This window comes from Xenopus laevis, chromosome 5S, assembly GCF_017654675.1.
Source record: "Xenopus laevis strain J_2021 chromosome 5S, Xenopus_laevis_v10.1, whole genome shotgun sequence".
NCBI classification, from domain to species: domain Eukaryota; kingdom Metazoa; phylum Chordata; class Amphibia; order Anura; family Pipidae; genus Xenopus; species Xenopus laevis.
Window position 1 is genome coordinate 61,875,563 of NC_054380.1, and position 25,238 is coordinate 61,900,800.

A 25,238-nucleotide genomic window follows, 5' to 3' on the forward strand; every position below is an offset into this window, starting at 1 on the left:
TACTTTGGTAAACCTATGAACAATGGCTACCAAACTGTTTGAAGGAACCCTGGCAATCATATTTAGGGTGCTTTTTCTTGGTATGTAATGATACATGGGTGATATGGTGCTGGGAAGTTGAAGCTTTTAGGAAATTTTCAGATATTTCACCAAAACCGACAATTTTGGGAAAGCCTTGCGACTCAGTAGTTTGGAGCAGAAAGGCATCGGTACCCATTTTAGATTTGGTTGAATGTGTACTTTCCAAAAATATATGGTTTTGTGGGGTAAACGTATATTTCGGTGTTTTTACCCCACAAAAAATGCAGTCAGTGTGTTGATTTTTCAGTAGCTGAAGTAAAGTCCTGAACAATTTGGATGTGCTAACTTCATATTGGGGTCTCTAAATGCCAGGTATTTGGTACTCCTATGCACAATGGGGATCAAACTGTTCAGTGGATCCCTGGCAATCATATTCAGGGTGCTTTTTCTTGGTATCTAATATAGTGTGTGATATGCGGAGCAGCAAAATAAAACCTTTGAAGTGATTTTTCACTACGTTCAGACAAGCTTTGATGTTTGGTAGTTAGGAGTAGAGAGACACAGTTACCCATTTTGGAATCGGCAGAATGTGTACTTTCCAAAAATATATGGACTTCTGGGGTAAACATAATGTTTCAGGATTTTGTGGCCTTGGAATCAAAAGTATGCCGTTTTCTGCCTTCTGCTTTCAAAATTCGGTAATATACTGCCGGGAGTTTTTGCTGTACAGATGTCCTAAATCTGCCTAAAACTATACATATTTGGTATTGGCACGTTCAAGAGACATGAGGCTTTCCAAATCAGTTGGATTTTCATGCGTAAAATGAAATATTTTTCAGGTATAAGTTCATATATTGTGAAAAATAGGAATTTTTCATTTTTTTTTTTTTGTGTTTAGCACTATAAATCTTTTTGCAGAGGTGGAAATACATGAAAACTCAGGCAGATTTAGAAAGCTCAGTTTCTCCCGAAAAAAACAATGTATAGTTTTCCTAGGTGAACTATAGGTTTCCCCTTCAGAAAATGCCCCTAAAGTGAGAGAGCACACAATGTTTCAAAAAGTCTGGCATTTCGCGTAACCAAATTGCTCAATTCTGCTGGCACTTAAAGGGTTAAGTAGCGTTAAAAACCTTAAGGCGTTTAAAACTGAAAAGGCATTTGTGAGGAATTGCATTTGAGAGACTGTAAGTACCCAGTGTAAATATGAGAGCAAGTGGGTTTGCTGGTATTACTCAGTGTGTGTCTTGTCACATGTATGTGGTGTTGGAGCAGCAGTTCCATGTAGTATTTACATGTGAGAGATGTCGGTGGGTTTTCATCTTGGAATCTGAACTGTAGACTCTAAGGGGTGAACTTGCAGCACTGAGAGCAGCGGCAAACAAGGGGGAGGAAAGGAGGCTCGCAGAGCAACCACTGGCAGGGGCTAGTGGAGAGAGGAGAAGTGGCAGTGAAGGCTAATGAGGGAGGAAGGTTTGTGACAGTCAGGAGGGGAAGTAGGGGACAGAAGGGTAGGGGGGTTGGTCCACAGCTTGTCCAAAACAGCAAATTCGCCGTTTTGGCTGAAGGTGCCGGGGGGAATACTCTGAACTAACATGTATGGAGCAGACTGACTCTCAGAGCACCCTGGGAGGCAGTGGTTCAAATACAGGTGGTGGGGGGAGTGCAAGGAAGGAAAGGCAGGTTTTAGTTATAGGGGATTCATTTATTAGAAAGGTGGATAGGGTAATCGGTCGTAAGGCCCCCCACATGCCGAACAGTCTGCTGCTTGCCTGGTGCTAGGGTTCGGCATGTGGTGGAACGAGTGGACAGATTATTGGCAGGGGCTGGGAAGACCCAGTAGTCTTGGTACACAATAGCTACCAATCACAAAGCTAGAGGAAGGTGGCGAAGTCCTCAAGAACGATTTTAAAAAAGTAGGTGTAAAGTTGAGGGCGAGGACTTCCAAGGTAATTTTCTCAGAGATATTACCTGAGCCACGAGCAATGCTAAGGAGACAGTGGGAGTGTAGGGCTGAGAGATTGGTGTAGGGAGGAGGTTTTTTGGTTTTTGGAGAACTGGGCTGATTTCTCAGTCAGCTACAGGCTCTTTGCTAGGGATGGTCTGCTGTTTTGGGAGAGAAGATGGCTAGAGGAGATTTTAAACTAGGCGTGGGGGGGTTTCAGTAAAAGATTCAGTGGAAAACAGGTTAGATGAGATAGTGGGCAAAGAAAGGAAAAATGGGGGAGGAGATTTGGCTGAGGGTACTGTTATGACATGTGGGAGGACCACATGTCATATATTCAATATGGTACCAGTATTAAATGTATGTTTGCAAATGCAAGGAGTCTGACTGGTAAAATGGGAGAGCTGGAGGTGCTGTGGCTGAAGGGAAAATATGATGTGACTGGTGTGGCCAAAACATGGCTGAATGAGTCGCATGACTGGGTAGTTACCGTATATACTAGAGTATAAGCCGAGGTACCTAATTTTACCTACGAAAACTGGGAAAACTTATTGACTCCAGTATAAGCCTAGACACAGCTGCAGCCCTGTCTCCGAGCAGTGCACATTCCGCCAAAGCGAAGCGACCCCCCCGGCAATAAACCGGACTTCTTTGCAAAGTTGATGGTGACAGAGAATTGCCAAACGGATTACTGTGTGCATTGTCCCACTACCATGTGCAGAGGGTGCTGTGTGATATTGTCATCACTGTTAATCTTTCGTATAACCAACAGAGGGCGCTGTGTGATATTGCCATCACTGTTAATCTTTTGTATAACCAACAGAGGGCGATGTGTGATATTGCCATCACTGTTAATCCTTCATATAACCAACAGAGGGCGCTGTGTGATATTGCAGTCACTGTTATTCTTTCATATAACCAACAGATGGTGCTGTGTGATATTGCAGTCACTGTTATTCTTTCATATAACCAACAGAGGGCACACTGTTATTCTTTCATATAACCAACAGAGGGCGCTGTGTGATATTGCAGTCTCTCCCCAAGCTAACTGTTGGTATAGGAATGTTTAAAAGTGACTGCAATCTCAGCTACTGCCCACTGACTCGAGTATAAGCCGAGGTAGACTTTTTTAGCACATTTTGGATGCTGAAAAACTCTGCTTATACTCCAGTATATACGGTAATATCAGTGGCTATACTTTGTTTCGGAGGGACAGAGGCAATAGAAAAGGAGGAGGGGTATGTCTGTTTGTTAGGCAGGGATTTAAAAGCTTATATAAAGGAGGAGGTTATGTTAGAAAATGAGGGGACTGAAGTCTTATGGGTGGAGTTCTTCACCAATTGTAAAGAGTCCAGCAAATTAATTGTAGGTGTATGCTATAGACCCCCTAATGTGACGAGGAGGAGGCTAAGCTCCTGATGCAAATAGAAAAGGCTGCTAGTTTGGGTAAAGTAATCATAATGGGGAATTTTAATTACCCAGATATTGATTGGAGTAACAGTACTGCCAGATCAGTTAATGGGAACAAGTTTATAAACTTGTTGCATGACAATTTTATGGCACAGGTTGTTGGGGATCCTACCAGAAAAAATGCTATTCTGGATCTCAAATGACCCAGAACTTATAGCAAATGTGCAAGTCATTGAACCCCTGGGTAATAGTGACCATAATATTATATCATTTAATGTCTGGTGCAAAAAACAAATATATACTGGGGCAAAAAAAAACATGAATTTTGCAAAAGCGAATTTTAGTGCCTTGAGGGCTGCCCTACAGAACATTGATTGGGGAATTAAGTTTTCAGCTAAAACACAGAACAGAAATGGTTGTAATTTAAAATGATATTAAATCATTACTGTTCTCAATTCATTCCCTTAAAGTGGAGCCATCACCCAAAAAAATTATTCAAAATACTATTTTATCACATTAGTCAAGCAAGATGAACTTTAATTATACTATATCAATTATTTGAATCTTGTTTCCTTCAGTCTGGGAATTCATAATTATAACAAGCAGGCAGGAGCCATTTTGTGCACACTGTTATTAAGACAAGCCTTGTATCATCTCAGAATCTTGTTTGTGCACCAGAATGGGGGACCTGAAGTCCATCCCCGTGCCCTGGTTACACAATTAAATGGTGAAGAGAACGGGGGGCATGTGGGGAGAGCAGTGACATCTAGGAAGTGCTGAATGGAAAGTGAAAGCAATTGTCTGCCCCGCCTCTATGGCTAGGCATAGAGGGGGGCTGACAATATTTGATTGACAGCTGAGATTTTTAAATGAGTTTACTACAGCTATGAATGCTTTAAAAAAATTGAATTTCATGTTAAATTAGAAAAGGACTTTTATTAAACAGATTTTTCTGTTTGGGTGACGGGTCCACTTTAAGGAGTAAATGTAGAAGCTCTAAGAATCATCCTATGTGGCTTAATACAGGAGTAAAGAAGTTAATTGGAAAGAAGAGAAAGGCATTTAAAAACTACAAATCTGTTGGGACAGAAGCTGCATTTAATGAATATAAACACTAATAAATGTTGTAAATCAGCAATCCGGAAGGCAAAGAAAGGAAATGAAGAGTTAATTGCGGTGGATGTGAAAACTAACCCTAAAAAGTTTTTTAAATATATTAATAGTAAAATTATGCAGGTTGAGAGTGTTGCTCCATTAAATAACGGTACCAGTATGGTTGTAACAGATACAGAAAAGGCAAATGTGCTAAATCAGTAATTTCATCAGTGTATACAATAGAGGAGTCTGAATTCCAAGGCTCACTTTATAGCTGTACTAATGGCTTAGCTCAATCTAGTCAGTGGCTGACTCAGGATATGATTCATAAAGCTTTAATAAAAATTAATGTAAACAAGGCTCCAGGGCCTGATGGCATACACCAGCCCCTATTTCTGATTTTCTCAGATTCACTTTCATCTGGTATGGTGCCTATGGATTGGAGAAAAGCTGAAGTTATTCCAATATTCAAAAAGGTATTATGATCTCAGCCTGGCAATTATAGGCCAGCAAGTTTGACATCTGTGGTAGGCAAATTATTTGAAGGCTTGTTAAGGGATCACATTCAAAATGTTGTCCTAGTCAATGGCATTATGAGTAGTGATGGGCGAATCTGTCGCATTTCGCTTCGCCGAATAATTCGCAAATTTCCAGCGAAATTCGTGAAACGGCAAAAAATTTGCGAAACGAGACGCGCGGCCCGATTTCGTCGCGCGTCAAAATAATTTTGTCGCGGGCGTATATAAGTGTTTTAACGTGCGACGTTATTTTTGATGCGCAGTGCAATTTGATGAAACCCATCTTCTATGAGTGTTTAGTTTGTATAACCTTTTTTCACCTTTGGGGCTACAAATAAAAATTTTGCCCTTAGTTTCAAGCTTTGTAGTCTGTGATGATAAATTAATATGGTATCTTTTGCTTTGTGTCTGAATGTGCTGAATTGTATTGGACTCAATGGGAAGACCAATACACATGCGTGTTTCACTTAGTATACTGCTACACACATGCCCTGCATTGTTAGAGGACTCCTATCTTGAAAAAAAATGGCTCCCATTTTGCAAGTTTCTTAAACTTTTAACGTTTGTGGATTTTTTTACATTACCTCTGGTCAACTGGTAATGGTATCTACTACTACTCTATATCACTGTTTAACCAAAAAGTACCATCTGTACTTTATATATCTAATAGTAGATTACTAACACAAGTACAACTAATAAATCTGAACAGATAGTATCTGGATGCTTTGTATCTCAGATTAAAATGAATAAACCATATGTTTATGTGAATGAACCTTATATTTACATCATGTAATTGTAATGATTCTGAAATACTATGTAATGTAATTTTAATGACTCTGATTAAGAATAGTCATCGTTGTGTTATTAGAATCCAAACAATTTCAAGTACCATGTGAGTATTAGTTTAGTTAAATGAAAAATTAACTCAAAATATAGAGATATAAAAACTTTTTTAATATACAAAATAGCACAACGGTGCTAGGCCAAAAGATGTATATGTATATAATAAAATTACAGTGGAGGAGGAGGAGCAACGACCCTCTGCAGGGACTCCACAATCTCCCTGACCTCTCCCAGATCCTGCCTGATGGCATTGACCTGGTGGACCAGGGTGACCAGGAGCTCAGTGTGGTCATAGTAGGCATTTTCAGTCTGAGTGCCTACACTGAGCCCCTGGTTAGGTGGTGGTGCCTGGTCCGGTGGTGGTGCCGCCGCCCGTTCGGGTAGTGGTGCTGCCCGTTGAGGTGATGGTGCCTGGACAGGTGGCAGTGCTGCCTCGTCAGGTGGTGGCGGTGCTGCCTGGTCAGGTGGTGCAATATCCCCATCAAATTCAGGATCATCCTGGATCCACTCAGCTGGCAATGAATAAATTTCAGTTTGAGTAACACAGCAATTGCATTTGTACAGTATGAATTATACAGGATAAGGTGTCATGTTGTAACTACAGGAAAATTAACTTTATTGTAGTTAAGAAGGGAAACCTATTTATTCAGTTTAAATAAATCTACCTTTATGTGAAGTAAAATTCTTATTAGCCTTGTCACAGGCCTAAACAAATACACATTTGCTCCAAAATACCACAATAAATAGGAATCAAGTGCAGGGCAAGATTTACATAGTAGGCACCCCTAGGCCCACTGCCATTCGTCACCCCTGTCCCCTCCCCTTTATTCTGGCAAATTTTTATCATCTGGACTGGAGCAATGGGGATTGCTGCATGGGAAACTATTGTATCTCCTGTGCATCCCCAGTGTTTCTGAACCAATATGGGTGTGGTTGGGCAGCATGCCGCCACCCTAAAATCCTCCAGCCCTAGGCCCGGGCCTTGGTGGCCTTTCCACAGATCCGAGCCTGATCAAGTGGCTTTATTGTAGTTAAGAAGGGAAACCTATTTATTCCGTTTAAATAAATCTACCTTTATGTGAAGTAAAATTCTTATTAGCCTTGCCACAGGCCTAAACAAATACACATTTGCTCCAAAATACCAAAATAAATAGGAATCAAGTGGCTTTATTGTAGTTAAGAAGGGAAACCCATGTATTCCATTTAAATAAATCTATTATAATCTGTTTATATAATCTCCATTTGACAGCTCATTTACTTGTTATCTAACTTGTCTGCAATTATGTCAGTCAGTCAAAGTCAACTGTTCCAATCCTAATTACAGTATTCACTTAAATACATTTTTGCTGTAAAATAGCAAATCATTATAAGATGTTTTCTTTTTAAATAACTCTACCTTCAACCTCCATGCGCAGCTCTTCAACAAATGCACTGTGGCGCCTAAGGCGCTCCAGATCCTCTGGAGCTCCCTCAGCCTCTCCATTATACTGCGGCGGAGTGCCTGGATACCTCTCACACCAGGAGGGATATTGTCGTATCCCTCCCGGTGCAGGTACCTGACGAAGTACCGCAGCTGTTCCTCGCTCATCATGCCAGGTCCTGCCATTTTCAAACTGCACTCCTACAACTGTAAGCAAGGGTGGGGCTATTTATAGTGGCGATGCCCGTTTTTGACGCACACATGACGCGCGCACGCGCAAACCTAATTTTTGCGCCGGCGCCGAAATTGATAAATTGACTACTGTAACACTCAAATACATTGATTTTTTTAAATAAATTTTGATATTAAGTCACACTATATTTGCTAATTAGGCACTATTAGAAGTATCATTATTCCCCTAGCAATCATGCATTGATTTAAATAAGAGACTGGAATATGAATAGGAGAGGCCTAAATGGAAAAAAGTAGCAATGACTAACAATACATTTGTAGCCTGACATAGTATTTGCTTTTTAGTTGGGGTCAGTGACCCACATTTAAAAGCTGCAAAGAGTCAGAACTTAGAAGAAAAAGGCAAATAATTAAAAAAACAAAAAAAATAAATAATGAAAACCAAATTAAAAGTTGCTTAGAATTTGCCATACTATTGCATACTAAAAGTTACCTTAAAGGTGAACCACCCCTTTAAGGGCTTTGCACTGGATCTATGAATACGTTGTGTAAAGTGTTTGGAAACAAAGGATGGCGTGTGTTCTCTTTGAAGGTTATGGACAGCAAACTGGGACAAGACTGCTTGTGAAGTTGAAAGTTGCAAAATAGCAGATGCAGCTGAAAGTGGGATTTAAGCTGGACTAAGGAATGAAATTCCTCTTTCCATTAAGCAAACTGTGTTGTCTCGTTTATTTAACTCAAGGACAAAAGTATTCATAGAGGACAAATTCCATCTAAATTATTGCTTACAGCATGAATTTAAGTAGAGTTTATGGCTATGTTTGTGTCACCCAGGGTTGCCAGGTTGGTTGGTTTCCAGTCAGATTTACTGGGCTGATGGTTGGGGCCACTGTGTAATTTGAATGCCAGGGCCTATTTTGACTCCCAGACCAGACATGGCTTTGGGGCTACCATTAAAACATTTCCCTTACTTTTAAGCTTTGTACACAGTGATAAATGTATATATGCCATGTTTTGCTTTGAAATCAATGGGAAGAGCAATTCGCACCTATGTTTCACTCAGTAACTGCTACCCACACATGCCCTCCCTGTATACATTTTTAGAGCACTCCTATCATTTCAAAAGAAAGAATAATGACTGAGGCACAGGACTTTTGGCCGCAGTCGTTTCAGGGGTAATAATATTGTGAATACATTTGACAACCAAGCAGCAAGCATTGTTGTAATCAATTGTATTAGAGCCAGAAGAATTAAATGAGGCAGGCCTCAACCCGAAGAAATTAGCCCACTAAGCGGCAAAAATAGAAGCAACATATTTAGAAGCCATGTTAGGCCTCAACCACCAGAAGAAATTAGCCAACAATGTGGCAGTATTCGAAGAAACATATTTAGAGGCCATGTTAGGCCTCAACCCAAAGAAATTAGCCAACAATGTGACAGTATTCGAAGAAACATATTTAGAAGCCATGTTAGGCCTCAAGCACCTGAAGAAATTAGCCAACTAAGCATCAAAATTATAAGCAACATATTTAGAAGCCATGTTAGGCCTCAACCACCGGAAGAAATTAGCCAACAATGTCGCAGTATTCGAAGAAACATATTTAGAAGCCATGTTAGGCCTCAACCACCAGAAGAAATTAGCCAACTAAGCGGCAAAATCATAAGCAACATATTTAGAGGCCATGTTATGCCTCAACTACTAAAAAAATTTGCCAACAATGCAGCAGTAGTGTCAGCAACAGCAGTAGGAGCCTTGATAGACCCCCACCAGACTTTTGCCAAATAATGAAGCATTAGTAGCAACAGCAGCGGCAGTCATGTTGTAATCAACTCTATATTAGAGCCAGAAGAATTAAATGAGGCAGGCCTCAAACAGAGAAGACTTTTGCCAAATAACGAGGCATTAATAGCAACAGCAGCGGCAGTCATGTTGTAACTTTTAATCAACTCTATATTAGAGCCAGAAGAATTAAATGAGGCAGGCCTCAAACAGAAGACATTAGCCGCAAAATTGTAAGAAAAATATTTAGAAGCCATGTTAGGCCTCAACCAGAAGAAATTAGCCAACTAAGCGGCAAAATTATAAGCAACATATTTAGAAGCCATGTTAGGCCTCAACCAGAAGAAATTAGCCAACAATATGGCAGTATTCGAAGAAACATTTTTAGAAGCCATGGTAGGCCTCAACCAGAAGAAATTAGCCAACTTAGCGGCAAAATTATAAGCAACATATTTAGAAGCCATGTTAGGCCTCAACCAGAAGAAATTAGCCAACAATGTGGCAGTATTCGAAGAAACATTTTTAGAAGCCATGGTAGGCCTCAACCAGAAGAAATTAGCCAACTTAGCGGCAAAATTATAAGCAACATATTTAGAAGCCATGTTAGGCCTCAACCAGAAGAAATTAGCCAACAATATGGCAGTATTCGAAGAAACATTTTTAGAAGCCATGGTAGGCCTCAACCAGAAGAAATTAGCCAACTTAGCGGCAAAATTATAAGCAACATATTTAGAAGCCATGTTAGGCCTCAACCAGAAGAAATTAGCCAACAATGGGGCAGTATTCGAAGAAACATATTTAGAGGCCATGTTAGTCCTCAACTACTAAAAAAATTTGCCAACAATGCAGCAGTAGTATCTACAATAGCAGTAGGAGCTTTGATAGGCCCCCACCATAAAAAAGTTTGCCGACAATGCAGTACAGCAGCAGTACTACTAGGGCTAGTAGCAGGCTGCAGCAGCAAGGGCAGCAGGTGCAGACAGATGGGGAATGGTCAATACTACTGAGGAGGAGAGTATGGGCAGCAATGGAGAGAGGAGGCTAAATCTGTGGAGGAGGAGGAGGAGAGGAGGCTAGTCTCTGCTGTCTGCAATGGGCACTTGGATATCCCCGCTTATCCATGCCTCATTCATTTTAATGAACGTCAGCTTATCCACGCTGCCAGTGGATAGCCGTGTCCGCTTCTCAGTGACCACCCCACCTGCGGCACTGAAGACACGCTCTGACAGGACACTGGCAGGGGGGCAAGCCAGCACCTCCAGAGCGTACTGTGCCAGTTCTGGCCACTGGTCGAGCCTCGAGACCCAATAATGCATGGGGTCATTGTCAGGGCGAATGGCATCCTGCACGCTGACTGACCCCATGTAGTCAGCCACCATATGCTCCACCCGCTGCTGGTGGTGGCTTTGGGTGCTGACTGGGCCTGCTGCTGGCCGTTGAGGCTCGAAAAAGCTCTTCCACACACCCATGAGATCTCCGCCCTTGCTGCTGCTGCTGCTGCTGCTAGGGCCCCGTCTCTGCTGGGTGTGTGGAGTAGTGGAGGCCTGAGAAGTGTCAGACTGGGGGAAGGCCTCCACTAATTTTGAGCACAGAGCCTTCCTCAATTGACCCATCCTCCTCTCTCTCTGGCTGGGTACAAGGAACTCCCCACCTTTCCCTTGTACCGTGGGTCAAGCAAAGTAGCCACCTAATAATCATCCCGGTCTTTTATAGAACAGACCCGGGGATCGCTTCGGAGGCAAGTCTGCATATGGGTAGCCATGTAAAAGAGGTGCCCCCGACCAACCTCTTCTTGACTGCCCTCCAGATGCAGCAGGTCATCTGGCTCGACCTGCCCCTGCTCTGTACCCTCCCAGCCGCGGACAATAGCTGGGGTGGTTGGGTGGCATGTGCCCTGCTCCCCATGCTGCGCAGGCACCCAGTCCTCCTCTCCCTCATCCTCCTCATCGGCACCATTTCCTCCTCAGCCCCCTCTGCCTGCCTACGGGGCTGTAATAAAATTACCTGGTGTGCGGCGGCGTGGACGGCTGCCACGCCGCCGCGCTCCTGGTCCGGCGCCATCTTGATTCTTCTAGGGCGCGCTGGCGTGATTGCGCCAGCGCGTATTGGCTCTCGTTTTGGCACCAATTTCGAATGTATATAAAGCCCATTCTGACCCCCAGTCAGTGCCCGTGATAGAATCTTGATTCTGGTGGTTCCTGAAGCCTTGTGCTGTCTGTTCCTGTGAAATTTGTATCTGCTATTCCGGTTTTGATCCCTGCCTGTTCCTGACTATTCTGATATCCGAATCCTGACCTTTGCCTGCATCTTGACTATTCTTTCTGCCTGACCCCATCTGTTTGATAACCCGGTTTGACCCTTGCCTGCCTGACGATTCTTGATATCTGCCTGCCTCGACCCTGCCTGTCTGACAATTCTCTTGCCTGCTCCATTTGTACCGTGACCTTCGGCCCAAAAGACTATCTACCTGCCGTGCCCCTCTGCTAGCCAGAACATCTCGCCTTGTACCCCTCGTTAAGTCCAGGTGGCACCCAAGTAAGCTGAGGGCTCCTCCCGAAGCCCAACGGTGGTCACACTACTGGTAAAGCCGAGCCGAGACCAGGGTACTTGGCAACTGTTCTGGTATTGGGTGCCGGCCGTGACAGGGGCCTACTCTCCTCCTCCTCAGGCACGTCACCCTCCTCTAGCAGCCCATCCAACGTGCGCTTGAGGAGGAACACCAGGGGTATCACATCACTAAGACACGCATTGTCCCTGCTAACAAAGCGTGTCGCCTGCTCAAAGGGGGCAAGTACTTGGCAGAGCTGCCTCATTTGCTGCCACTGCTCTGCACTAAAGTACCCCCAAATCTGCCCCCTGAGTACCCCTGGCACTGTGCTCCAGCAGGTAATTGCTGACCGCCCAGCGCTGCTCTACGAGGCGCTCCACCATGTGCAGGGTGGAATTCCAGTGCGTCGGCAGGTCACAGATGAGCCAGTGGGGTGGCAGACTATGCTGCCGCTGCATCCGTGCCAAAGACGCGCTGGCGGTGGGGGACCTGCGAAAATGGGCACATACCCTACGTACCTTCTCCAGCATGTCACCCAACCCTTGGTAGCTCTTGAGGAAGCGCTGCACCACAAGGTTGAGGACATGTGCAAAGCAAGGCACGTGGGTCAGGTGCCCTAGGTGGATGGCAGCCAGCAGGTTGCGACCGTTGTCGCAAACAATGTTACCTGCTTGGAGCTGGCGGGGAGTGAACCACCACTGCACCTGAGTCTGGAAGGCAGCCATGAGCTCAGGTGCAGTATGACTCCTCTCGCCCAGGGAGAGGAGTTGCAGCACAGCCTGACATCTCCTGTGCTGCACTGAAGCGTAGCTGCGGGGACGCTTCAGGGGTGGCTCATCCATAGTGGAGGAGGAGGAGGAAGTGGGCATGTGGGGTTTGCCCTGTACCCCACGGGGAGGCACCTGTAGCCTGAGGGGAGCGCCCCGGCTTGCACCCTGCCCAGCACTCATCAGGGTGACCCAGTGCGCAGTGTAAGTTATGTACCTCCCGTGCCTGCTGGTCCACGTGTCAGTGGTGCAGTGCACCCTGCCGCCAACAGCATGATCCAGCGACAGGGACACATTCTCCACCACCTGCTGGTGGAGGGCAGGGACAGCCTTCCTGGCAAAATAATGGCGGCTGGGGATCCGCCAGTTAGGGGCAGCCCAAGCCATCAGCTGTCGGAAGGGGGCTGCTTCGACTAGCTGATAGGGCAGCAGCTGCACTGCCAGAAGTTTTGCCAGGCAGCCATTAAGCCTCTGCACTTGGGGGAGAGAGGCGTCTTGCGGGTGAGGAACTGGGGGAGGGAAACCTGGCGGGACAGGGGCCGCATTGAGGAGGCTACACAGTGGCTGCCTCCAACTGTGAGCCCCAGAATCCTCTTCCCTTGCTGCAGGGTCTGGGGAGCTAGCACCTCTTCCCTGAGGAATGGGAGGAGGTGGACAGGAAGCACCGCTGCCCCCTGGTGCCCTGCCGCTTTGGTGCTGCTCCCACGTCATCCTGTGATGACGTTTCATTTGGGAACTTAAAGCTGATGTTCCCATATGTGACCCTGCCTGCCCCCTTCGAACCTTCTGCCGGCAGAGCTGGCACACTGCTACTGCCTGGTCCTCTGCCTGGCACGTGAAAAAAGCCCACACTGCTGAAGTGCAGGCCACTGCCTTGCCTGCTGTGGAGGGTTGGGGATGGTCCCCACCCGTACGCCCATAGGCTTTGGACCTAGGCGCAGTGCTGCCCTGTTGCCTGCCCCCCCTAGCAGTGGTTGGTGGAGCCGGCTCTTCATCCTCATCAACAACAAACAGTTCCCCCCCTGAACTGCTGCTGTTATCCTCTGGAGCCGGCTCCCAGGGTCTGTCCCTGTCATCGTCCTCCCCCAGACCAGACCCTGCCTCATACATGGCATCAATACCCACATCCAGCATGCTGGTGTCTGACCCCACACCAGCAACTTGCTGCCCTGCCATAAGGGGACCCTGCCCAATATCCCCTACTGATGTGGGCTGTGACATGACCTCCTCCTCTTCATCAGACATGAATGCCCCCCCCATTCCTGCCTGATCATCAAAAAGATCCTGAGTGTCTGGGCCCAAGTCCACCTCAGGATCAAATAAGAGGGATGGGGTGTCATCCCACACTGAGCTAGCAGGTGATGCCACCTCCTGCCGCTCACTGGTGCCCGCTGCAGATGAGGTAGCCTGGGTCAGCCAGTCTACCACCGCCTCTGCCTGCTGCGAGCGTATGGGTCGCAAAGCAGTGGCAAAAAAATCTGTCCTACGTGTGCCAGTTGCCCCACTGCGACCCAAAGCCACCTGCTGCTGTGGCATTTGCTGCTGTTGTTGCGGCTGCTGCTGCTGTTGTTGTTGCAGCTGCTGCTGTGATGGCAGCTTGTGCTGCACTACAGTGCCCAGACTGGGCATGGCACATGGGCTGGGCTGTTGTGGGGTTGGATGCCCACGGCCAGCACCACGGCCTCTTCCTCGGCCACCCCTCCCTATCCCACCCTTCTTCCCACCACCACCACCCCTCCCCCCTCTCCCACGGCCCGTCATATTGGGCAACTAAACTAAAAAAAAATAAATAAGGGGGGGGTTTGGATATTTGGGGGAAGGAAAGGAGAAAAAAATAAAACCCTCAACTAAATCCCCTCAGCAGAAGTGTGCACCCACAAGGAGTACACACACCAGCACAGACAAAGACAGTTAGCCCTAAAAAGGGCTATTGGGTGGTGAGCAGGCAAGCAGAAGAGGGAAAACAGTAAACTGAAATCCACAACCTCCACTTGCACTGACTCAGAAAAAAAAAAAAGCTCTCTACACAAACTCCACTAGCTAAATCACACACAAATCTCTCACTGTCCTGCTCTCTCTACCTCTACCAAAAACGCCACGAGTAATGGCTGCCTCTGCAGCTCCTTATATAGACAGTGGGATGGCTCACATCTAATTGGCTGCTGTGGGTGACGTTCAGTTTGTCGCGCGTCTTTTTTTTTTTTTTTTTTTTGACACGCACTCGCAATGGCGCAATTTCGCATAAAATTCGCCCATGGCGAAACACAGAAATTCGCCACGAATTTAACTATGGCGAATTTATTCGCCCATCCCTAATTATGAGCAGCAATCAGCATGGCTTTATAAAGGATAGGTCATGTCAGACAAATTTCATTACTTTTTATGATGAGTTAAGTAAGATGCTGGACAGTGGGGGGCAGTAGATGTGATCTATTTGGATTTTGCCAAAGCGTTTGATACTGTGCCCCACAAACGACTGCTTTCTAAACTAAGGTCTGTTGGGCTTAATGAAGTAGTTTGCACATGTATAGGAAACTGGCTACAGGATCGGGTACAGAGGGTGGTTGTTAATGGGACATTCTCTGCTTGGAGTAAGGTTCTTAGTGGGGTCCCTCAGGGCTCGGTATTGGGTCCACTTTTATTTAACTTGTTCATTAATGACTTAGAAGAGGGTATTGTGAGTAATGTATCAGTGTTTGCAGATGAGACAAAACTATCCAGCCCAATTAATTCCATCCAGGATGTGGCATCCTTGCAACACAATCTTGACAAACTGGCAATCTGGGCAGCTAAGTGGCAAATGAGTCAATGTTGATAAATGTAAAGTCATGCACCTGGGATGTAAGAATATCCAATCCACTTATTCCCTAAATGGGACTGTACTAGGCAAATCCATTATGGAAAAGGACCTTGGAGTCCTTGTAGATGATAAACTTTTCTGTAGCAAGCAATGCCAGTCAGCAGCATCAAGGGCAAATAAGGTCTTGAGCTGTATTAAAAGGGGCATAGAGTCACGTGAGGAGGGTCATTCTTCCACTGTATATCTCTCTAATGCTTTATTTACTAGTAGGTCTTTCCAGTTGACACGAGGTCACCCATTCCGATTAGAAGAAAAGAGGTTCCGCCTAAATATTCAGAAGGGTTTTTTTTTTTTTTACAGTGAGAGCGGTGAAGATGTGGAATTCTCTCCTGAATCAGTTGTACAGGCTGATACATTAGATATCTTTAAGAAGGGGTTGGATTGCTTTTTTGCAAGTGAGGGAATACAGGGTTATGGGAGATAGCTCAAAGTACAAGTTGACCCAGGAACTAGTCCGATTGCCATTTTGGAGTCAGGAAGGAATTTTTCCCCATCTGAGGCAAATTGGAGAGGCTTCAGATGGGTTTTTTGCCTTCCTCTGGATCAACTAACAGTTAGGCAGATAAAAAAAAACCAAAAAACCGAAAAGGTTGAACTTGATGGACGTTTGTCTTTTTTCAACCTTACTTACTATGTACTATATATAGTTACCTAGAATGCTCGGGACCTGGTGTTTTCTGGATAATGGATCTTTGTCATGTGGATCTTCATACCTTAATTCTACTAGAAAATCATGTAAACATTTAATAAACCTAAATAGGCTGGTTTTGCTTCCAATAAGGATTAATTATAGATTAGTTGGGATCAAGTACAAGGTACCGTTTTATTATTACAAAGAAAAAGGAAATCATTTTTAAAAATCTGCATTATTTGGATAAAATGGAGTTGAGTATGGGCGACGTCCTTTTCATAATTCAGAGGTTTCTGGATAATGGGTTTCTGGATAACGGATCCTGTACATGGGTCCCCCTTTCAGGCTGTATAGCACCTGTGCAGTCACAATCCAAAAATATACTATCCATAAACATGTGAAACACAGCACATTGTTGAACTTAACAGTTCCCAGCTGTCCATACTGAGGTGGGTCAGTCCTGATTCTTGGACCTTGATAGGGACGGGCTTACCCAGTTGTCCATACTGAGGTGGGTCAGTCCTGATTCTTGGACCTTGATAGGGACGGGCTTACCCAAAACTGGCTAAATTGGAGGATGTCCAGACATTAATTATTGTGGCAGATTGGCCAACTGAAATAGTGTTGATTATTACATTTGAATGTTTCCAAATTACTTTATTGGGCCATAGAAAAATCTAAATCAGCATAATTTTATTAAAAAATATTTACATGACCAAGAAAACAAAAGTAATTGTGGCATGACAACAGAACATTTATAAAACACATTCAACAAGTGAGAAGAAATCTTGTGCAGCCTCTTTGGTGCCTGTATTTAGCATTTAAAAAGAAAAAACAAAGGTCACAGAGTATTTATAAATAAACCATAAGCTCAAACAGAGGAATCGAGATATAATTATATATTATTACAGCTCTCTGTATGAGTACGTAGGCATTCATTTACAAATAAATAGTACAAGTACAAGTCCAATGCTTGTAAACCTTCCTTTTAAGACAACACATTAATAAAAACCAGCATTTCTGGGGGGAAAAGTGCGGTCCTTTTACTGGTCCTGTTAAAATTTGTTCAAGTTTCTGCATTTTATTATTCCAATCAGCATCTAAGGTGCTTAGTAAGTAATGCCAAACTGCTTGTTCACAAAATTGCTTTTCTGCTTTCAAACACATAAGGATAGATCTGCTCTACAGCACTGGCAACAGACTTCACATCTGGACCTGCAAAGTTTCCAAAAAAATATTTCACTATTAACATTCCTTTACGCTCAACATGTATCCCCTCTAAAGCTATACATTTAGGGGCCGATTCATCAAGGGTCGAATATCGAGGGTTAATTAACCCTCGATATTCGACTAGGAACTAAAATCCTTCGACTTCGAATATCGAAGTCGAAGGATTTAGCGCAAATGCTACGATCATACGATCGAAGGATAATTCCTTCGATCGAACGATTAAATCCTTCGAATCAAACGATTCGAAGGATTTAAATCCAACGATCGAAGGAATATCCTTCGATCAAAAAAACTTAGGCAAGCCTATGAGGGCCTTCCCCATAGGCTAACATTGACTTCGGTAGCTTTTATCTGCTGAACTAGGTGGTCGAAGTTTTTTTTAAAGAGACAGTACTTCGACTATCGAATGGTCGAATAGTCGAACGATTTTTAGTTCGAATCCTTCGATTCGTAGTCGAAGGTCGAACTAGCCCATTCGATGGTTGAAGTAGCCCAAAAAAACACTTCGAAATTCTAAGTTATTTTACTTCGAATCCTTCACTCGAATTTAGTGAATCGGCCCCTTATTGTTATTGCTACTTTTTATTACTAATCTTTCGTTCCGATTCTCCCCTATTAATATTCCCTAGTTATTCAAAGCAATGAATGGTTACTAGGGTAATTTGGACTCTAGAAACCAGATTGCTGACACTGCAACTGCACACTGCAGCTAATAAAGCCGCTCGCTCCATTCCAACTCGTCCCCCAGCCCCTAAGCAATGAGCAGAAGCGGGGAACGAGTGGCCCCTGTGGCGCGTTCGCCCAGGGGCCCCAAGGCAGCAGCAGGCACAATGAAATCTAGGTTCCCTGCTGCTGCCTGCGCTTCCTGTCCCTCCAGCTCCACCCACTCACGAGATCCAGCAAAGAAGACGGTTCCAGCTCTTCATGCAGCCTTCCTGGACTACCTACAGCCTGCCACCCCAGGTTAGTGCCCCCCGACACACCTATTGTACTAATACACTTGCATTCACACACATACAATCAATTCTGGGGGATCAGGGGGGGTCACACACATTCACAGCACTTACAACACACAATTTGCCTATTGTACACACACACGCTATTTTGTGTTTTTTTTATTCTTTCTTTTATCGCATCGTCTGTTTTTTTGCCTGTAAAAACTGTTTTGTCATTGCGAATAGCGTATTTTTTTAGCCATTTTATTTCATTTTCAGCTTTGCGTAGGTGTTGTTCGATTATTTCTATCCATAAAACCTATTTAGCCATGCTAAAATAATCAAACTTTGATTCTGACTGCTAATTACATTTGGCTAAAAAAAAAAAAAACATTGATTTTTGTGGTTTTGTTGGATTTCACTGATTTTATACCATTTGGCTCAGTTCTTTGTTACTTCGTTTTGCCCATGGAAATTTTGTCTGCTATAGATTCATTTGGGGGTCTCTGTGTGAGATATACTTTGGTTTATCTATGCGTTTCAGGCATCAACCTGTTCAGTAGACCCCATGCGTTCATATTTAGGATGCCTTTGGCTGGTACATTACAAAATGTGTGGTATATAATGGGGTAAAATGCAAGCTTTGTGAAGATTTTCCGAAATGTCTTAAAAACTGTTATGTTTAGCATAGCTTTACGGTTTGGTAGTTTGCAGAAGATGTCATTACCTGCTTTAGATTCGTCAGAATGTATACTTTCTGAAGATATATGGTTTTCTAGGGTCTCCATACTGTTAGGGGGTCTCATCGCACATAATACACATACCAGGTGCTTATATTGTAGTAGCCAGAGTCTCATACATGAAAATTCATATGCCCTTTTTGGATTTGGGGGTCTCTGTATGCAACATAGTTTGGTAAATCTATGCATATTGGGCATCAAACTGTTTATTAGACCCCCCGCATTCATATTTAGGATGCTTTATGCCGGTAATGATACATGCACGATACAATGCTGGAAAATTTAAGCTTTGAGGCAATTTTCAGGTATTTCACCAAAACTGCCAATTTTGGGAAAGCCTTGCGACTCAGTAGTTTGGAGCAGATAGGCACTGGTACCCATTTTAGATAAGGTAGAATGTGTACTTTCCAAAAATATATGGTTTTGGGGGGGAAAACCTATTTTTCTATGTTTTTACCCCACAAAAAATGCAGTAAATGTGTTGATTTTTCAGTATCTGAAGTAAAGTCCTGGACAATTTGGATGTGCTAACTTCATATTGGAGACTCTAAATGCCTTTCATAACTTTGATAAACCTATGCATAATGGGCATCAAACTGTTCAGTGGACCCCTGACAATCATATTCAGGGTGCTTTTTCTTGGTACCTAATACAGTATGGGATATGCGGAGCAGCAAAATAAAACCTTTGAAGTGATTTTTCAGAATTTTGATAAATTTTAATAAAAACCACTACGTTCAGACAAGCTTTGATATTTGGTAGTTAGGAGTAGAGAGACATAGTTACTCATTTTGGAATCAGCAGAATGTGTACTTTTCAAAAATATATGGATTTCTGGGGTAAACCTAATGTTTCAGGATTTTGTGGCCTTGGAATCTAAAGTATGCCATTTTCTGCCTTCTGCTTTCAAAATTCGGTAATATAATGCTGGGAGTTTTTGCTGTACAGAAGTCCTAGATCTGCCTAAAACTATACATATCTGGTATTGGCACAATCGAGAGACATGAGGCCTTCCAAATCAGTTGGATTTTCATGCGTAAAATTAATAATTTTTCTGGTATAAATTCATATATTGTGAAAAATAGGAATTTTTCATTTTTTTTTGTATTTAGCGCTATAAATCTTTTTGCAGAGGTGGAAATACATGAAAACTCATGCAGATTTAGAAAGCTCAGTTTCTCCCAAAAAAAAAACAATGTATAGTTTTCCTGGGTAAACTATAGGTTTTCCCTCAGAAAATGCCCCTAAATTGAGAGAGCACAAATGTTTAAAAAATAGCTGGCATTTCGCGTAACCAAAATGCGAAATTTTGCTGGCACTTAAAGGGTTAATTGTGGGGTAAACCCGGTACACAACAGTTTATACCCCACCTTAGCTAACCCCCCTCCGACTCCTAAAAGTTACATCCTGGAGTCAATTTCTGTGGTCCCTCAAATGTTCAATACAAAGTTATTCATGCAAATTTGTGTCACTGTTTACTGAAGTTAATGTTTTGAACAGCCATCATGCCAGCCTATTGTTGTTACCAATGTGTTTGAAGGTTTCATTCAAGCTTAGAGAGCGAAGCATTTGCCTTGACACCCAAAATGGTACGACTTTACTCCCTTAATGCTAGAGGACTCAACTCCCCTCACAAACACAACCAGGCACTTTATGATGCGTTTAAAGTGAAAGCGGATATCCTCTTCTACCAGGAAACCCATTTCTGTAAAAAATATCCGCCGAGGTTTTTAACAAACATTATCCATCTGCTTTTCACACCTACTCTCCTAATAAAACAAAGGGAGTCTCGATTCTTATAGGGTCTAGAGTGACCCCTCAGGATGTAACTTAGTGATTCAATGCAACCTGGGAAATACGGATTTTACCCTGATAAATTGACATGTTCCAAATGAAAATCACGTCCAATATTTAAACTAAAACATTACCAAAAATTGTTACAGTACAGAAAGGGTAGCCGTGGATTTCAATGCAGTTCTGTATCCTATTCTAGACTGAACCCCCCCGATTTAACTAAACGCACAGGCAAAAAAGATTTAGTCCATCTTCATGCACGGATAGATGTTTGGAGAGCCAAAAATCCGAGAGAGAAGGACTACACCTATTTCTCCCCCAGACACAACACACACAGGAGACATGATCTTAGCAGACCCACAACTACATCCCAAACATCAAAAACTTGGATCGGCTTGCGTACGTGGTCGGACCATGCCCCAATATGTATGGAACTTTGGCCCGCTCACAATAAGCATAAGCAAGGAAGAGGGTTGTGGAGACTCAATGAGTCATTAATAATAAAAATGGAATCTAAGAAACTCCTAGAAGAGAAAATCAAACTATATTTCCAGGAGAACAAACAACCTGCAACAGACCCCCAAACGTTATGGCTTGCTCATAAAGCTGTGATACGTGGGGGGAATTAATCTCCATGGCCAAAAGATTCAAAAAACAAGTGGATAAGCAATACATACAGCTAGAACAAAAACTTTCAGACCTAGAAAAGAATTACGCAATCCAACCCACTCCCATAATTAAACAAGAATTAGTAGAAACTAGAACTAAACTTAACGAAATTTTGTACAGCAAAATGCAATATAGACTCAAACTTTCAAGGCAATTCTATTATACAATGGGAAATAAGGCCAATAAACTAATGTTTTTAAACAAAATCAAGCCAAAAACAGAATAGCCTACATTTCCATACCAACAGCCAAATTAAATGACCCCAAACAAATAGCGGACCATTTTGCAAATTATTATACTAAACTCTATAATCTAAAAAATGATCCATTGGAGTCCCACCCCACGGGGGATCTAATACGACAGTATTTCCAAGACTTACAGCTTCCCCACCCCTCAACAGCAAGACAACCTAATTAAGGATATTTCACAAGAAGAGGTGGCACAAACAATTAAAGAGCTTAAAACTAACAAATCTCCAGGGGAATATGGTTACACTAACCTATATTATAAACAGTTCAAACAAGTGCTCCTACCACACATAACCTCTCTTTACAATAATATTAAAGAGGCCAGATCATAACAATTCCAAAACCAGATAAACCTACAGACTTATGCCAGAACTATCACCCAATTGAATTATTAAACACAGATTTGAAATTTTATTCTAAAATATTAGCAACTAGACTAAACGTATTGCTCCCCACTAAATAACGACCAGGTAGGATTCATTATGGGTAGGCAGGGATCAGATGGTACAAGGAGGTTCGACAGTTTATTACATATAATCAAACATACCAAACAGCCCAGTGTACTTCTTTCTTTGGATGCAGAGAAGGCGTTCGACAGGGTTAAGTGGTTAAGTTGCCCTTGGCCATGCATTTATTAAAGCAATTAAATCCTTATATCCATCTAATGGGACTCGTCAAGGGTGCCCTCTCTTCCCATTAATATTTGCCCTGATGGCTGAACAACCTGCCCAGAAAATTAGAGTGGATCTAGACATTTGGTGGTACAACACAGTTAGATACACAGAAAATAGGTCTGTTTGCAGGCGACATTCATTTAACCTTAACAAACCCTACAATTTCAATACCAAACCTCCTGAGACAACTCGCGGAGTTTCAAAACATCTCATGGTATAAAATAAAAACAACCAAAACTCAGGCATTGCCCATAAATCTGCCACAGTTAAAACTTGAGGCACTGAAACGTGCATTCCAATTTGATTGGAGAGACAACTACATAGTTTACCTAGGGGTTAAATTACCAAAGGACCCAGAATGCATATATAAGTTGAACTACCAACCCCTTCTTCACAGAATAATCCAAGACTGTTACAAATGAAGGAAGGAATACATTTCATGGCTAGGCCGTATAGTGGCAGTTAAAATGAATCTGTTGCTTCGGATGTTCCTGTTTAGAACTGTCCATATCTCACTGCAGCCCCTTTATTTTAAGTTTGAAAAAAAATCTCAGACCTACTGATAGGTCTACCTACAAATTACACATTGGCTTCACTCCCTAAACAAGGACTATAAAACCATGCAACCTAAAACCTTTATGGAATATCTCTGTAAATAGAGTTGGAATGGAAAGTGACTTATTTCTAACTGTTACAAACAACTCTTTTCCCAGGATGTGTAAATGGGAATAGGATCTCCAAAAAACCTTTATCATTCACCAATGGCAAAAAATCCTGGCAGCACCCAAGGTGCAACAAAGTGTACAAAATATTAAGCTAAACCACAGATGGCACTTGTCACTGGTACGGCTTTCCAAAATTATACCACATTATCCCGAGTGTTGCTGGAGGGGCTCTGGTGCCCAAGGATCCCTATTACATATGTGGTGGGAAAGTCAAACAATCACCCCACTTTGGTGGCAAATCTTTCAGCTAACAACATGGAACCTGAGGTGGCCTTGTTACAGCTGTAACCAATAAAACTCAACAATCCCACAAGGCAACTACTATTTCATGTATTTAACTTGGCAACCACGCTGATTGCACACTATTGAAAAACTTCCACGCAACCAACTCTTCAGGAATGCAAAGCAGATGGCTGATCTGTTCCAGTTAAGTTATGTCTTGTGTTATATATTTGACTTAAAACGAAAGATACAGATATTTTTGATACCAAGGTGTGGAGATTGTAATAGTAACCTTGTTTGATGTACAAAACTGTCTAACCACTGCTTCTCACATTGGTATTGAACAAATAAAACTGAAGTTTAAAAAAAAAAAAAAAAAACTTGACTGGGCCCAGGACAACAGTTTCCCAGCTCCACTGATGCCCTGAGTTGATGTGAGTCTTTATCATCTATTCACCTTTCTGCAAATGGGAAGAGGAATTAGCAGAATTGTAAGAATGACAAAGGCAAGAAAAGTTGCAACATCTCCCTAAACTTGCTACATATTAAGTTGGATTCTGGGATTTGAAGTTCTTCTGCTTTCCTATAAAAACATGCACTGCCCACCATATAAAGCCGGGGGACTTTAAGTCTATAGCTTCAACATGTAACAAAGTTGAAATGATAGATTCTGCTTCTTCTGGCAATCAGCAGTAGAGATGTCGCGAACTGTTCGCCGGCGAACTTGTTCGCGCGAACATCGGGTGTTCGCGCTCGCCGGAAGTTCGCGAACGTCGCGCGACGTTCGCCATTTTGGGTTCGCCATTGTTGGCGCTTTTTTTTGCCCTCTCACCCCAGACCAGCAGGTACATGGCAGCCAATCAGGAAGCTCTCCCCTGGACCACTCCCCTTCCCTATAAAAACCGAAGCCCTGCAGCGTTTTTTCACTCTGCCTGTGTGTGCTGAAGAGATAGTGTAGGGAGAGAGCTGCTGCCTGTTAGTGATTTCAGGGACAGTTGAAAGTTTGCTGGCTAGTAATCGTTTTGATACTGCTCTGTTATTGGAGGGACAGAAGTCTGCAGGGGTTTGAGGGACATTTAAGCTTAGGTAGCTTTGCTGGCTAGTAATCTACCTTCTACTGCAGTGCTCTGTATGTAGCTGCAGTGGGCAGCTGTCCTGCTTCTGATCTCATCTGCTGACTGCTGCAATAACAGTAGTCCTTGTAAGGACTGCTTTTATTTATTTTTTGTTGTTTTACTACTACTACTACTACTACTACTATAAGAGCCCAGTGCTATTAGTCTAGCAGTGTTGGGGAGTGGGACTGGTGTGCTAATCTGCTGCTCCTAGTAGTTCAGCAGCACCAACTTTAATTTTTTTTTTTTAATATTCATTTTTTTTTTATTTTACTTTTTTTTATTTTACTACCGCTGTAGTAGTGTATAAGTTGACCTTTTAGGCATTATTTGCCCTGTAGGCATTATTTGCACAGTGTTTTCTTCAACCCGCCATCGAGCTGTGTGACCTTGTTCACATTCTGTCTAAATATCCATAATATTACCGTCTCCAGAAAAAACACCGGAGTCACTTTTTTCAAGCAGCCATAATATATTTTACGTAATCCGTATCCACCGCTGTAGTAGTGTATACGTTGGCCTTGTAGGCATTATTTGCACACTGTTTTCTTCAACCCGCCATCGAGCTGTGTGACCTTGTTCCCATTCTGTCTAAATATCCATAATATTACCGTCTCCAGAAAAAACACCGGAGTCACTTTTTTCAAGCAGCATTCATATATTTTACGTAATCCGTATCCACCGCTGTAGTAGTGTATACGTTGGCCTTGTAGGCATTATTTGCACACTGTTTTCTTCAACCCGCCATCGAGCTGTGTGACCTTGTTCCCATTCTGTCTAAATATCCATAATATTACCGTCTCCAGAAAAAACACCGGAGTCACTTTTTTCAAGCAGCATTCATATATTTTACGTAATC

The 25,238-nt window shown here is 43.0% G+C and overlaps 1 protein-coding gene across 1 annotated transcript in view; it reads right to left on the bottom strand.

Annotated features, from left to right (window-relative positions):
* Positions 1-5,973: 5,973 nt before the first annotated feature.
* Positions 5,974-25,238, bottom strand: part of LOC108704788 (TATA-box-binding protein) — a 25,579-nt gene continuing 6,314 nt past the window's right edge. Inside the window, exon 5 of the mRNA XM_041564619.1 lies at positions 5,974-6,341. Coding sequence (XP_041420553.1) covers positions 5,998-6,341 — 344 coding nt within the window. The 3' untranslated portion in view covers positions 5,974-5,997. The remainder of the gene's footprint in view (positions 6,342-25,238) is intronic.